This window comes from Pelophylax lessonae (genome assembly GCF_965119305.1).
Source record: "Pelophylax lessonae genome assembly, chromosome: 13".
Classification (NCBI taxonomy): domain Eukaryota; kingdom Metazoa; phylum Chordata; class Amphibia; order Anura; family Ranidae; genus Pelophylax; species Pelophylax lessonae.
The window spans coordinates 114,821,653-114,838,084 of record NC_138780.1 but is presented as its reverse complement, the minus strand read 5'-3'; the positions used below and the strand labels follow the sequence as shown (position 1 = coordinate 114,838,084).

The window sequence follows — 16,432 nt, the reverse complement described above, 5'->3', positions numbered from 1 at the left end:
CAGTAAAATAATACTTTCTAGGATTAGTTTCAAAAATCTCTTCTGCTAGTTTGAAGTCCTGTGTTCTTGATATTGGCTTTATATTGAAAATACTGCCCTCCTGAACCTTATTTACCCCCTTGATGTATTTAAAGGTTTCAGTCATATCTCCCCTTTCCTTTTTTTCCTCCAGACTGTACATATCAAAGTGGTTCTAAAACCTGAAGGTCTTTTTTTTTTACCTTAATGCATGCTATGCCAAAACTTCTGTGCGCATTAAACTAATAGTACAGGACTAAAAATCCAGAGAGAGGAGGGGTGCGTATCTAATACTTACTAGAATTAAATCTTAGTTCTAGTAAGTATTCTAATTCTAGTAAGTAGTAGAGACACCCCCCCCCCCCCGCCTTTTCTCTCTGGATTTTTAGTCCTGTATTATTAGTTTAATGTCCTGGTTTTCCCTTCTTTATTGGCATGTAGGCCCTGCTTTATTGGCTCCAGGCCCCTATTTTTTTTGTCAAGTGGGCATTGGATTTGGACACCCCTGCTCCAATGATCCTTGTTGCAACGTTATCTGTTGCTCTCAGCAAGGAGTTAGTTTAATCCATGGACGCATTTAAACCAAATGGTCTCATTTAAGATGTAAACTGTGGTCTCTATTTCAAAATATTCATGAAATGGTAGTTAATATATCTATGTAATATTTTATCTGGAACGTAACTGTTGTGTTGCAGAGGTGGTAGAGAAATCCCTGAGGAAGAATCTGTTATACATTTCGAAATGCGTTGGATTTTCCCCTTCTGTGGTAACATCTAAGCTGTTTCCAGCATCAAATTTACAGCATCAAGCTGGGGAATACCACTTTGCCATTGACCTAATCTGTAACCATTTTTTTCTATTTTGCATATGTACAATTATGTTTACATGCATATATGTATAATGTGTCCATATTATTTGATAAAGGTTTTTTCTTTTGTAAGAAACTATATTTTTTTAAATAAAATTTCTATTTTTTTTATGCAGTTACCGTAAAATCTATTTCTCTGGTGTTCATCGGCAGACAGCTCCTGATCTTCCTAACCATTGGATTATACTGCCTCCTTCAGGAGTAGGACACTAGGCAGAAAAGAAAAAAAGTATGGCTACGCCTATGGGCAGTTCCAGGGGGTATACTCCCTCTCTCTACTATGGTTACGGTTATGGTTTTTTTCTGCCAAGTCAGGAGTAAGGACCTAGTTCCTTGCTGGGATCTCTGGTCCTGGCAAATTTTTTCTTTTTAGTTTTGTTACAAGCAGTGTCAGAAGAATTACAACTTCACAGAGGGGTGGGTGTTGTGTCCGTCAATGAACATCAGAGAAATATATTTTACGGTAAGTCAAAAATACAATTTTCTCGTTCGTTCATTGACAAACACAGCTCCTGATCTTCTTAATCATTGGGACGTCCCAAAGCAGTGTTAAACATGAGGGGTGGGAACAGCTAAAAATTCCGAAGGCTAAAACAGTAGCCAACTAGGCAACAGCAGCTTAATCAAAACTGGAGTCCACCTGAAAAAAAACAATACACCCTTAAAGAGGACCAGGTCCTCTAAACAGCAGCCTGCAAAACTTTGCGGCCAAAGGCTGCATCCGCAGATGCTAACATATCCACTTATAGAACTTTGTGAAAGTATGCACCGACGACCAGGTGGCCGCTTAATAAACCTGTGTCACTGACGCCTGATGACGGAAGGCCAGGAGGCACTGAGCACCCAAGTAGAATGTGCGTTAACAGGGAAAGAAGGAACCTGACCCTTGATGGAATAGGCCCGAACCACAGTCTGTCTGATCCATCTGGAAATGGTCGCAGAGGAAGCAGACAACCCTTTCCGAGGCCCATCCGTGAGCACAAATAGTGGGTCTGATTTCCTGAGAGACTCCCTTGCTGCCAGGTACACCCTAATCGCCCAGACCACATCCAAGGCATGCAAAGCAATTCCCTTTGAATGTTTTGGCCTGGGACACAGGGAAGACAACACAATGTCTTTATTCAAATGAAAATCAGAGACAACCTTTGGAAGGAACGACGGACAGGGGCGAAGAACCACCTTATCTCTGAACCACCAAGATGAACGACAAGATAACGCTGACAATTCCGACACCCTGCACGTGGAGGCAGAAGCCACCAAAAAGGCCACCTTCCGGGACTGCGTAAGCAGGAGAATCTCCCGAAGATTCTCAAAGGGAGGCTTCTGGAGGACTGAAAGCACAAAATTGAGGTCCCAAGGCGGTTATGGAGGCTGCAGTGGAAAAGCCAAGTGCCGAACTCCCTGAAAAAAAGTACGCACCAGGGAGTGGGTGGCCAAGGGCCGTTGAAAGAAGTCCCCAAAGGGCGACACCTGGCCCTTGATAGTACTCAAGGCCAGTTTCTGCTCAACCCCCTGTTGAAAGAAGGTCAAGATCTGAGCCACCAAAATAGAACGAGGATGAACCCCAAGAGACTCACACCACGCAATGTACGTCTTCCACGTACGATGGTAGATCTTCCTAGAAGTAGATTTCCTAGCTTTTATTAGTGTTGAAATCACTGACTCAGACAAACCTCTATCCATCTGCACCTGGCGTTCAACAGCCAAATCGTCAAAGCCAGCGAGTCTAAAGCATGATGGAAGATTGGTCCTTGGGACAGCAGATCCTCTCTGAGAGGAAGCTTCCAAGGTACGTCTGCGACCAGCCGCACCACATCGGAGTACCAAGCCCGGTGAAGCCAGTCCTGGGCTATTAAGAAGACCGGAATCACATCTGCCTCGATCCTACGTATAAGTCTTGGCAGAAGCTTGAGAGGAGGGAAGGCGCAAATCAGAAGATACTGACCCTACGAGGCCACCAGCGTGTCTGTGGCACCCGCAAGAAGATCCCGTGACTGAGCCACAAACCTCTGCAGCTTTCTGTTGAGCCGGAACGCCAAGAGATTCACCTCGGGAATGCCCCACTGGAGACACAAGTGATGAAACACCTCCAGGTGAAGGGACCACTCTCCTTGGTCCAACACCTGCCGACTGAGGTAATCTGCCTGCCAGTTTTCCACCCCAGGAATGTGTATGGCAGAGAGGGCTGGAATGTGTTCTGCCCACCTTAGAATGCCAGCTACCTCCAGAGCCGCCAGGACACTTTTTGTGCCCCCCTGGTAATTGACATAAGCCACGGCCGTGGCATTGCCTGATTAAATGTGCACTGGACATCCTCCGTCCAATGTTCCAGGCACAGTCTGATCGCTCAGAGTTCCAAGACATTGATCTGTAGTCTGGAATTTTTGCCGAGGATGTCTCCCAACCCGGACAGGCTGGCATCCCTGGTGACCACTGTCCAATACAATGGGGAGGAAGGATTTGCCCAGCCGAAGCGCTGTAGAACAAAGCCACCATATCAAGGACTCTTTCGTTCCCCCAATCAGGCGGATCTGATTTTCCAGAGACTGCGGAATCTTGTCCCATTTGGCCAGAATCTTAAATTGCAGGGACCTCGTATGGAACGGTGCAAACGGTACTGCCTCGAAGGTAGACACCATCAGGCCCAACACCTGCATGCAAGTCTGGAGGGGTGACCATCTGCTGGACAGCAGGAGACAAATCGCAGCCTGCAGTTTCTGGAGTTGGTCTAGAAGAATGAGCACTCTGGCTAAAGCCGAGTCCAGAGTCAGACCCAGACAGTCCAGCTTTGTGGATGGAACCAGAGCAGACTTCTGAAAATTCAGAACCCAGCCAAACACCCTCAGAGTTTGCATGGTGATTTCCAAGTTTTCCACCAGAGCAGTAGGAGACTCTGCTCGCAGGAGGCGGCCGTCCAAGTAGGAGGTCCAGGGTTGAACGCACCTTGCCTTCCTTCCTGGGAACTGTAAACAGGTTTGAGTAAAAACCCTGAAAACGTTCCGATGTCGGAACCGGGACAATCATCCCTTGAAGTAACAGGTCTTGTACCACCCCAAATGAACCCTGTAAGCGGTCGGGGACAGGCGCAAGTTGGAAGGAAAGAACCTTGCCGGGGGGGGTAAGAGCGATGTTGTAGCCGGACCGTATGACTATGAGGACCCACTTGTCTTGTACCAGGGAAGTCATCCCCCCCACCCCCGATACAGGTGAGGGAGCACCTTCATGTGGAAGGAGCCTTGTCCGCGGGTCTGGATAAGCCCGCTCTCGACTTGCTAGACCAAGTTCGCTTGGATCCTCCAGAGGAGGCCCTGGACCGCTTAGATCCCTTGTTAGTCGCCCCTGAGGGATGAAAAAACTTATGAGCCGAGAAGGATGGCCCACGTCTACGACGAGGGTCCTTGCCCTTAGAAGAAAGGCACTCTTCCCCCCCTGTGAGACCCTTAACCACTTTAAGACTGGAAGGATTTGCCCTCTTAATGACCAGGCCCTATTTCGCGATTCGGCACTGCATGATTTTAACAGGCAATTGCGCAGTCGTGCGACGCTGTACCCAAACAAATTTTATGGCCTTTTTTTCCCCACAAATAGAGCTTTCTTTTGGTAGTATCTAATCACCTGTGCGATTTTTATTTTTTGCGATAGAAACAAAAAAAGAGCGAAATTGTGAAAAACAAAAAACAAAACATTATTGTTCACATTCTGCTATATGATGCTCAAAAAAAATTTAAAAATCAAAATTTTTTAACATTTAAGGCCAATTTGTTTTCTACTACATATTTTATCGCATCTACTAACTACGGGAAAGATTTAGGTCTTTTTTTTTTTTTTTTTACTAGTATTGTCGGCGATCTGCGATTTTTTGGGGGACTGCGACATTGCGGCGGACAGATCGGACCCCTAACAGATTTTTGACACTTTTGGGGGTACCAGTGACATTACTACAGTAATCAGTGCTAAAAATAGTGCTAAAAATATGCACTATTACTGTAATAATGACACTGGCAGGGAAGGGGTTAACCCTATGGGTGACCAATGGGTTAAATGTGAGCCTAGGGGAGTGATTCTAACTGTGGGGGGGGGGGGGGGGCGTGGCTTGTGAAATGACCATAGAGACATGTGATCCTATATAGAAGGATCACATGAGCTTTGTGATCATTTCAGGGAGAAGAGCGGTCGGCTATATTTACAACAGCAGACCGTCCTCCCTCAGTGGGGAGCGATCGCGGGTGTCAGGCTGCAATCGGAGTCGCCTGACCCATGCACTGGGTTCCCCGCTGCCGAGTGAGGGTGGAAGCGCACGACCGACGTAGACCTACGTCGGTTTGTGCAGGAGAGCCACCCTGCCGCAGTAAAAAGGCGGCGGGTGGTCGGGAAATGGTTAATGATGTCATCCAGGGAAGCTCCTTGAAAAGGAAGATCAGTTAAGGCCTTCTTAGAAGTCTGGTCTGCAGACCAGCATTTGAACCAAAAAATACACAGAAGGACCACTGCTGAAACAGAGAACCTAGCGACTAGGGTAGCCGTATCCAAAGACCCATCACAGATAAACTGCATAAAAGCGTAAAAGCTTAGCCGACTCGGTCAGAGTTTGTGACACCAGTGCAATGGTAAACACCGGCCTCAGTGCCGAACCAGCTAGGGTGTACATATTGCAGGCAACAGCCTCCGCCTTCCTGTCAGCCAGGTCCTTAAAGGCCGGGGACTCTTCAACCGGAATCATGGTTGCTTTGTTCAATCTGGAGACTGGAGGGTCCAACACTGGTGGAACAGTCCACTTGGTAAGATGGGACTCATAAGGGTACCGCATAGCTAATGGCTTAGGGACCACAAGGGACATTTTGGCTGTTCCCACCCTTTAGCGACAATTCTGTCAAAATAGACGGGGAATGGAAACACCTTTGTTGCTCTGGATGGCTTGTGAGTGCCAAAGGGAACGGACACCTCCGCTGCAGCTTCAGCTGCATCCTCCATTTTAAGGTCTCATGCGCAGCTCCATTTTAAGGTCTCACGCATCAACCCGCGCCTTTTCATGCGCAGTTGCAGAAGTGGAGGAATTATCCCCACTAACTCGGGGTGAGTGGTCGCAGACCAAGCAGAGTGTCCCACGTCCGGCGAATCAGATTCAGGATCTGAGGAGACAGATGAGGCAGGGGAAGGCCGGGGGGCGCTTTTTGCTAGCCTGTCGCCCAAAAACCACCTCCACTCAGGACACAAAGAACTCCAGGACCGCCGTCAGTGCATCGATGGAAGGTTGGGACCCGGAGGGACCCGCAGCCTCTGAGAGGGGATCAGGTGGGGAAATGTACTCCAAAGACTCCAAAGAGTCAATAGGAGGACCCCACAAGAAAAGGTGTACAAACACCAGTAACAGAGCACCTAATCGATCCTCAGCAGAGAGGGAGAGGACCCCATCAGACTCGTCACCCAACAGAAACAGGCAGCTGCAGCCACCAGGATATTCTGCACTCCAGAAGTGAAAAAATCCAGGAGTCAGCATCAGGGGATGAGGAGGGCTTCCCACCGCCAAAATTGTTGCCCGCAGGGCTCCACGGTCACGACCTTCGCTATTTTCAATGGCAAACCACCGTAAAATGGCCGCCGTGCATAGAGCACACAGGCTACAGCAAAATGGCGGCACCACGAGGCTCCCAGGAGAGATCCCTAGGCCTCAGAAAATGGGACAGGCGGGAAGGAGGGCCCCTGGCAGGAGTCCCCAGCAGGTACAGCCCCCCCCTAGCCGATCACCCGGTTGCCAGGCGGTGGACCAGGCCACACCAAAGCCCCAGGGTCAGTAAAACAGGGGGGGGGATATGGCCCACAGGGACCACCAGACTGATGAGGGAGGTGGCTAATGGGAAGGAGGGGGACCCAGGGGTCCAACCATCCCATGGAGGGGTCCATGTCCACCCCAAAACCCTCCAGGGGGAGTGGAGGGGGGGGGGGGACAGTCACTTACCATACCATAAACCAGACGGGCACCGCTACAGACAGAACCTCCTCTCCATCGAAATGGGGGGCTGTTGAGCCAGGAGGAACGCTGCGACTCGGGTCGAGACCCTGTCGTATGCGACCTCGCGAGACATTTAACTCGCAGGCCAGCCCCCCCGTCCAGTGGGGCTATGTCGTGGCCAACCTAGCGTGGAGCTTTGGTCTGCACGCGCTCGCTGGCCAGACCGGGGTGACCACTGGACCTAGATTATCCAGCCCGTCGCCCATGTTGGCAGTTGATTGTAGATATCACAGGAAAAAAAAAACAGGAGAAAAAATTCTATCTAAAAAAGAAAAAGTTGCCAGGACCAGAGATCCCAGCAAGGAACTAGGTCCTTACTCCTAACTAGGCAGAAGAAAAAAAAACTGAGTACCTATAGCAGATAGAGGGAGTACAGGTCCCTCTCAAAAAATTAGCATATTGTGATAAAGTTCATTATTTTCTGTAATGTACTGATAAACATTAGACTTTCATATATTTTAGATTCATTACACACAACTTAAGTAGTGCAAGCCTTTTATTGTTTTAATATTGATGATTTTGGCATACAGCTCATGAAAAACCAAAATTCCTATCTCAAAAAATTAGCATATCATGAAAAGGTTCTCTAAACGAGCTATTAACCTAATCATCTGAATCAACTAATTAACTCTAAACACCTGCAAAAGATTCCGGAGGCTTTTAAAAACAACCAGCCTGGTTCATTACTCAAAACCGCAATCATGGGTAAGACTGCCGACCTGACTGCTATCCAGAAGGCCATCATTGACACCCTCAAGCAAGAGGGTAAGACACAGAAAGAAATTTCTGAACGAATAGGCTGTTCCCAGAGTGCTGTATCAAGGCACCTCAGTGGGAAGTCTGTGGGAAGGAAAAAGTGTGGCAGAAAACGCTGCAAAACGAGAAGACCGGACCCTGAGGAAGATTGTGGAGAAGGACCGATTCCAGACCTTGGGGGACCTGCGGAAGCAGTGGACTGAGTCTGGAGTAGAAACATGTAGAGCCACCATGTACAGGCATGTGCAGGAAATGGGCTACAGGTGCCGCATTCCCCAGGTCAAGCCAAAGCGGCAGAAGCGACTGACCTGGGCTACAGAGAAGCAGCACTGGACTGTTGCTCAGTGGTTCAAAGTACTTTTTTCGGATGAAAGCAAATTTTGCATGTCATTCGGAAATCAAGGTGCCAGAGTCTGGAGGAAGACTGGGGAGAGGGAAATGCCAAAATGCCTGAAGTCCAGTGTCAAGTACCCACAGTCAGTGATGGTCTGGGGTGCCATGTCAGCTGCTGGTGTTGGTCCACTGTGTTTTATCAAGGGCAGGGTCAATGCAGCTAGCTATCAGGAGATTTTGGAGCACTTCATGCTTCCATCTGCTGAAAAGCTTTATGGAGATGAAGATTTCATTTTTCAGCACGACCTGGCACCTGCTCACAGTGCCAAAACCACTGGTAAATGGTTTACTGACCATGGTATTACTGCGCTCAATTGGCCTGCCAACTCTCCTGACCTGAACCCCATAGAGAATCTGTGGGATGTTGTGAAGAGAAAGTTGAGAGACACAAGACCCAACACTCTGGATGAGCTCAAGGCCGCTATCGAAGCATCCTGGGCCTCCATAACACCTCAGCAGTGCCACAGGCTGATTGCCTCCATGCCACGCCGCATTGAAGCAGTGATTTCTGCAAAAGGATTCCCGACCAAGTATTGAGTGCATAACTGAACATAATTATTTGAAGGTTGACTTTTTTTTGTATTAAAAACACTTTTTTTTTTATTGGTCGGATGAAATATGCAAATTTTTTGAGATGGGAATTTTGGTTTTTCAGGAGCTGTATGCCAAAATCATCAATATTAAAACAATAAAAGGCTTGCACTACTTCAGTTGTGTGTAATGCATCTAAAATATATGAAAGTCTAATGTTTATCAATACATTACAGAAAATAATGAACTTTATCACAATATGCTAATTTTTTGAGAGGGATCTGTATACCCCCTGGAACTGCCCATAGACGTAGCCAGACTTTGTTTCTGCCTAGTGTCCAACTCCTATAGGGGGCAGTATAACAAAATGGTTAAGATGATAAGGAGCTGTGTCCATCAATGAACGAAAGAGAAATGTATTTTTGTTTTTATATGCCCAAAGATACACTTTATTTTCTCCCATCTGTGAGGGTTTATATGGAACTCCTTACCTCCTATCTGGTACAATATAGCATTTTCTGTAGCTCAATACCTCTCCATATAACTACTTCTCCCACTCAGTTACATGAACAGTTTCCCACCTACGTTACTTTCACATCAGCAGATATTCCCCAGTCACTGTAATTTGGTAGTGAAAGAAGACCAATATAAATGCTCTTCAGAAAATAACATTTTCTTCTTGTGATGTTGGCTTTATTGTGTCTAATTATACCTCTAGGGGACAATCTCTCGAACATATACAGCACCCGTATGTGAACATGTTATACAGAGCAGCTAAAAGTATGAATGTAGCTCAGAGCAGGGACCTGGAGAATGGCCAATCGCTTTCATCTAGGCCAGTGTGTATTTTAGATTTACTTTCAAATAAGCAAACTAATGGCCCGTACACACGATCCGAAAATCGGACGAAAAATACCGCTTTTTAAGGGATTGTACGAAAATGGGATTGTTGGTACAGAGCTTTTGAGAGCCGATCACAACAATTCATCCGATATTATCCGATCGGACAAGCACGAAAATGTTTCTAGTACGATACCAGATCGTACGATTTTCGTTTATTCAGTACAGTTGTTGTCTGAAAATACAAAACAAATACACTACAACACATTACATCACTTCCGAATTTTTATCCTGCGTATGAGAATTTTCGTAACTTTAGTAACCACTCCATTTTAGATATAAGACTAGCATGCAAAAAAAAAAAAAAAACGATCTGCCGTCCGATTTTCGGTTTGTGTGTACGGGCCATAAGCAGTGATATTTACTAAACTGAATTCGGAAATTCCTGCTTTATATTAATCAGCCAAATTCAAAACACAATTACAAATGGAAAATGTACCTAAATAATTTAAAATGTATAAAAATAAAAAAGGTGTGCAAATTCTTACAGTTCCTGTACTTTAGAAAGTACCGGTAGTTACGGCAAGTCCTTATCCAGCATGCTACTGAGAAAAAACGTTCCTTTATGTGTGGAAGCAGCAGTCTCTTTGCAGAGGCCTGACCTGCCTGCTATGGAGCCAGACCTAGAGCTCTTATTGGCAGGGAACAAAAGCTTTGCAGAGGTCTAACATGCCCCTAGATGAGTCAGACTTAAAGCTCTGTTATCAGCAATGCCAATTCTCCCTGCTTTCTATAGAACGTAAACTGAAGGAAGTTGCTCTCTTTTTGTCTTGATGCACCAGTAATCAGTGTTGGGGGTAACTAGTTACAAAGTAACTAATTACAGTAACTAAATTACTTTTTTTGGTAACTAAGTAAAGTAACTAGTTACAATACTAATATTGGTAACTACACTACTTTACTAGGCTATAAGAAGTAACTACACTACTTTACTAGGCTATAGGAACGCGCTTTCCTGCGTTACCCAAGTCGTGCGATACAATCATTATTTCGGAGAATAGAGAGGGATGAAGTTTATGACTTTTTGTTGCACTTTATGTTTTATTCAGTTTTTTCAGGTTTTGTTCTCATGTTTCCCAAAGCCTGTGTTTATACAATAAACTCTATGCAGAAAGAGTGTCATGTATCTTCTTCTACACGGTCAATTAAGAAAGAGGAAAGTAAAGTAATAAGTAGTGAAGTTACTTTTCAAATGCAGTAACTAGTAAAGTAATCTCATTACAATTTACAGAAGTAACTAGTAACTAGTTACATTTTTTGAGTAACTACCCCAACACTGCCAGTAATGTATATTTATTCGAATTAAACTGAATGTTTACTTGGCAATTAGGTGTGTAATTGTCTTTAATGCCTTTAGGACCAGGGTCAAAGCAAACCTCAAAGCCCAAGCCCAATTGTACAACATTGAAATGTGTTAGTATACCTGTGCATATCATCACAACTATTGAGTGCATCCAGGTTAATTGGACCTTGTTTTTTTTTTTTTTTTTTTTTTTTTAGGACAAATTTGGCTTTTGTTTGGTGGTAAATGGTAATGGATATTTCCTGATTTTTTTTTATAGAAAAGGAAAACTGGCCAAAATTGTAACATTACCATGACCAACCACAAAAATACCCCAAAAATAAATTCTTTCTCCTGGCAATCGCAGCCATACCACACATGTTTGCATTATTTGTTTTTTGTACCCGTAGTAGGGCCAACAAACAACAGTGTACAATTTAGTTTTTTTTGTCCTGCCTAAACAGTCTAACACTTACACTGAGACTAAATATAAAACCTTTTTTTTTCTTTCCTAAAACACACTCACCATAACACTGCCACTGAATGGCATTAATTGACATTAATGCTGCCACAAACTGACACCACCACTGACAGTAACACTTTGTAAACTATAGCAGACCCTCAATTGGTAAAGTGGTTCTAAAGCCAAATAGTTTACCTTAATGCATTCTCTGCATTAAGGTAAAAAAAGTTTTCAATCCTGCTGTGGTCCCTCACCTCCCTAAATACTTACAGTTGCTCCAGCTCTGTGCACGGCTGGTTCTCTTCTTTCTTCCACTTTACACAGGGGCACAGGCAGCAGCAGGAAACATTGGCTCCTACTGTTGTCAATCAAATGCTGTGAAGAGGAAGCAGGGGCAGGGCCAAACCAAGTCACCCTGTGTCTCTTGGGATTAGGTTTTACCAGTTCCCGATTATTAGCACGAGACTGGAAGCTGTCACCAATAGCTCGGTGTCAGTGCTGGGAGCAAGTAATCGACCACACTTCCAGCACAAACACAGATACACATATATGGTGCCCACCAGGATTAAAGCCCACTTCCTAGATGCCACATATATATATATTATGTGGCCGTAAATGCGTTAAGTGGCTCCGCAGGGTTGGTTATTGATGTAGCTATGAGGTTATTGTCAACTAAGTTTAGGCAAAGATGGAATTGGGGATTTTGCAATGCAATCAAATCTGACATAAATAACTGCTCATCTCAATTTAAATTCATGAAATGTGGTTCTGATAGCTGGCTTCAATAAAAACCTGACATGGGCTCTATACTTTTAACATTTGCTATATTACAATCTACAGTAAGGCTGGCTTCCTCCTCATTAAGGACAATATTGCAAAAGGAATATTTATTATTATTATTAAGAAAAAGAAAATTGATAGCCATGGTGTAGCATTTCATAGAAATCAGCCCATAAGTAAAAAAGTCATACCTCTAAAGCCTCTCTTCGTTTCTGGGTGAGAACGCCAAGATTATCCCACTGGTCACAGATTTTTTGGCACCTGGCATTCACGCTCGGAGAATCATAGTAATCCAGCTCACTACATGCAAACACAAATAGGCTGTTCAGTGAACACAGAGAAATTCAATAGCTTGTGACACATATGACCTCAATGAGCCCCATGAGTACCATTACAAGCAAATCGACAAGTGAAATAAATTGCTGGGATTGCTTATTGACTTTTCCATTCACACACTTTCTCTTACAAAAACAGTTTGTGCCAGGCAGGGAACATAATCATCTGACACTGATGTAGTGTGTATACCATGACCACCAGATGTACATTTTCTAGCTCATTTTCACACAACCTGTATCATGCATTAGGATTAAGAAGGAAAAGCAACCTGCCAAAATGTATTGTCCATTAGTGGACTGAATAATTTTCCAGATCTAAAATCCAAGGTAGACAGCTTAAAATGTTTCTTCTTAACAAGAATGTACTGGACTTTAGATTTGTGTACATCAAAAACATCTTTCCCTATTTGTGTGGCATTTCCATTTAATTGCGCCAACTCCTGTAACGGACAGTCATTAGATAAACAGGTACAGGATTAGAGCTGTTCCTCACAAAAAGCAAGGTAAAAATATATCCCTTCATGTCTTGAGTCCTTATCTAGGGTGAATGGCATGTGTCTACTCCTAGGACTCGGGCCTAGATTCGGTCCAAGATAAGGACTCAAGATCTTGCTAAATAACATCATAAATCATCTAAATAACTAGAGGCTCTGCTCCATCATTGAATATTAGTGTATATGTGCAGTTTGCCTTGCTGCCCTGGATGTCCTCTGTTGCTTGGTGGCACTATCTTGGGCTTCCATTCCTATTACTTCAACCAGTACCACTTATGTACCACTCCCACTTGCAATCAGTCACAGCAGTTTCTTCAGGAGCAGATGCCTCCTGAAGAATGCATTGAGACCCAACCCCCAATCTCAATTAGCATCTCACGATACTTTAAATATGGGCTATACCAGGACATGCTATGATAATATCAGAGGTTATGTTATATGGCATCCAGCAATGGCAAACCTTGGCACCCCAGATGTTTTGGAACTACATTTCCCATGATGCTCAACTCCACTACAGAGTTTGTGAGCATCATGGGAAATATAGTTCCAAAACATCTGGGGTGCCAAGGTTCGCCATCACTGTTATATGCTGTTCAGGGAGAGATGTGAGATGTTCTGTTCCATATTACTGCATTTTATTAGTAGTTGAATAATGTATTTGGGATTGATTTTATGTTTTTAAAACTGCAACCTTGACATATATATGTTAACGATATAGGAAATGCTTCCAATCCGAAGACCTTTTTGACACCTTAACCACTTGCCAACTGTATAACTTAGATATACAGAGGCAAAGTGGCACGGTTGGGCTGGCTCACGTAACTAGTACAACACTTCCAGGTCTGGGGAGTGAGATTATACACACCGGAAGCGAAATGGCGGGTTCGGCGGACTCAATGTCTGCTGGCACCCACCAATCCTTTACTACAGTGGGAGAACGGCTGTCTGCCTATATAAACAAGGCAGAATGCCGTTTTGTCAGTACAGAAGGCATGGATCCTGTGTTCTTGCAAACAATCCCAAAGGAATACACACTAAGATTACTGGAACATCTTAGAGGCTACTGGAGAGTAGGGAAAGGGAATCGACCGATTATCAGCAAAGCCGATACATCGAAGGCCGATATGTACTTTCCCGATATATATGAATTGGCCACCAAGGTGGCCGATATTACCAGTATTTCGGGAAAGTGCTTGTACCGGAGTGATGCCTGCAGCTAGAGGCATCACCTCGGTACCGGTGTCCATAGCCGACGGTCGGCTGTCTTGTAATGACAACCTATGCGGCTGAGAAGCCGCTTGGCTATCATTACAAGGAGCGGGAGGGGACCTCCTGCTGCCTTCCGCATTCAGCTCTAATCAGGTCTCCATGCAAAAACCCAAAAGTGATGTCATGACATCACTTCCGGGTACTGGCGCCAGAAAAAAAAAAAAAAAAAAAAAAGACAGCATTCAAAACATCCAAACTTGGCGTTTTGAATGATTTTAAGTGCAGGGGAGAGGACCCCCAGATCTCTCCACAAGAGTACCTGTCAAGTAAAAAAAAAAAAAAAAGTTTTTTAAATGTATGAAAATATCGGCCCATACCGATACGCGATGACCAAAATATCGGTATTGGCAATGAAAAAAAAAAAGATATCGGTCAATCCCTACTGGAGAGTTCTTGATCTGTTCGTTGTGACCCATCAGTCCTTTTTAAATTAACCCTGTTTGACTCTCAGACTGAAAAGTTGGGGGTAAATTGTTTCTGGTAAGGAGGGACACAAAAGGGTTTGTGTGTCACATCACGGAATGAATGTGGAGCCCTTTAGTACTTTTAAGAAGATTGCAGCACAAGAGCACTTTATATTGATTACATCACTTTATTTGGACTTTTTGTATATACATATTTACATGATGCTAGCGCTGTTTTTTTTAGATTTCTCTTTCATGTCTACAAGTGATTTATTGCTTGGTGCACAGCTGCTATCAATCCTTTTTTCACTTCTATTTCACAGTAGCGTGAGCATTTATTTTTATATATAAATACCACTCCCTAGCAGAGGCAATAAACCCCTTCACAGATCACAGTTTTGCTAGTAGAAACATGAGAATCTTGTCTCAGCAGTCTCTCCAACCTCTTCGTGACCAAGGTCAAAACAAACCATTAAATTCAAAAGCAAACACTGCAGTTTACAAATTCTTTGATGTGCCGGTTGCATTCATTTTTTTTTTAAGGCTTTCTTTCTCTTATGTTTACCTGGTGATGCAGCCAGCATGTCTGTTGTTTTTCAACAGGACAAGCTTTCTTGCAGATGCAGCAGTTACAGGGTTGAGACAAACCGTTAACCACTTATAGGGGTGCTTACAATGATCAGCTTTTATTTATGTAAAACCTTTATCCCAAAAGGAAAAAAAAATGCTGCTTAAGGCTGGGTTCACACTGCCACACAGAGCGGCTTACAGCAGGGGTCCGGTGCGTCCCTGTTCACCATTTCAGGTCCGATTTCAGTCCAAATTTTGCCTGTGTTCGGACCTGAAACGGACCAGAAGACGCACAGGACTCCTGTGCAATTCGCACCAGAGCCACTCCAGGGATATGTGAACCGGCTCCATTGAGAGCCAGTCACAATATCCTGACATACCAATTGGATGGTGGATCCACTGGATCGGATTGGATACACCATTATGCACCTCTGCTGTTATTCTGTAAGTTCTATGAGTATTCAAAAAACTATTGAACTAGCAAAACTGGCCCAAAATACTTAAAGAAAAAATATATTTTTCAACAATCCTGTCGATATTACGTTTGTATTTTTTATTCTTAGTACTCGTAGTAAGGCCAAGAAATAGTATACATTTAGTTTTTTGTTTTACATTAAAACACACTAACACTCGCACTGACACTAAATAGAAAACCTTTTTTTTTTTTTTTTTACCTAAAACATACTAACCCTAACACTGCCACTACCTACCACTGCCATTAACTGACACTTACACTGACACTAACACTCACTAAGAGATTAGATCAAGCACTGAACTAGTTAATCTTTTTTGCAGATCTCTTTTGTACAAACTTCAGAGGAGGAACAGATACAATGTTAGTGCTATAAGAATACTAGAGGGAAAGTCTGTTTTTTCTTGGAGAAAAAACACTGGGATGGGCTACAGAATAAATTACCAATGCGATAACCAACTGGAGGCTATAACAGCAACCATGTGATTGGGATCCCTTTTCCCTGGGTCCTGATCATTAGTAGGTGACCCAGGGCTGTCACTGGCAGAGCAGTCTCAGTGCTGGGAAGGTGCAATTGAGCACACTTTCAGCACACACAGAGGAACATACATATGCAGTACCCAGGATTAAAGCCCACTTTCTGGACGCCACATACACAGTATGTGTTAGGCTGGGTACACATTAAGAAAATTAGAAAATTGGAAGAAAAATTTTGTACAAGGAAAGATCGTTCGATTATCTGATAGTTCGCATAGTGCTTTTGACAGTCGATTCTGATTGTTGGGATGAAAAAAAAACAAAGGTGCAAGCTCTAAAATTTTTATCAAACAAGAACACAACGTCCCATTTTCACTCAATGTGTACAGTAATTGAACGAAGATGATCAA

The 16,432-nt window shown here is 44.0% G+C and overlaps 1 protein-coding gene across 4 annotated transcripts in view; it reads right to left on the bottom strand.

The window, feature by feature from the left end:
* ACTN1 (actinin alpha 1) overlaps positions 1-16,432 on the bottom strand; it is a 225,925-nt gene that overhangs the window by 34,767 nt on the left and 174,726 nt on the right. For all 4 annotated transcript variants that reach the window (XM_082275537.1, XM_082275538.1, XM_082275539.1 and 1 more), the window contains one exon: positions 12,193-12,301. In XM_082275537.1, coding sequence (XP_082131663.1) covers positions 12,193-12,301 — 109 coding nt within the window. The remainder of the gene's footprint in view (positions 1-12,192; positions 12,302-16,432) is intronic.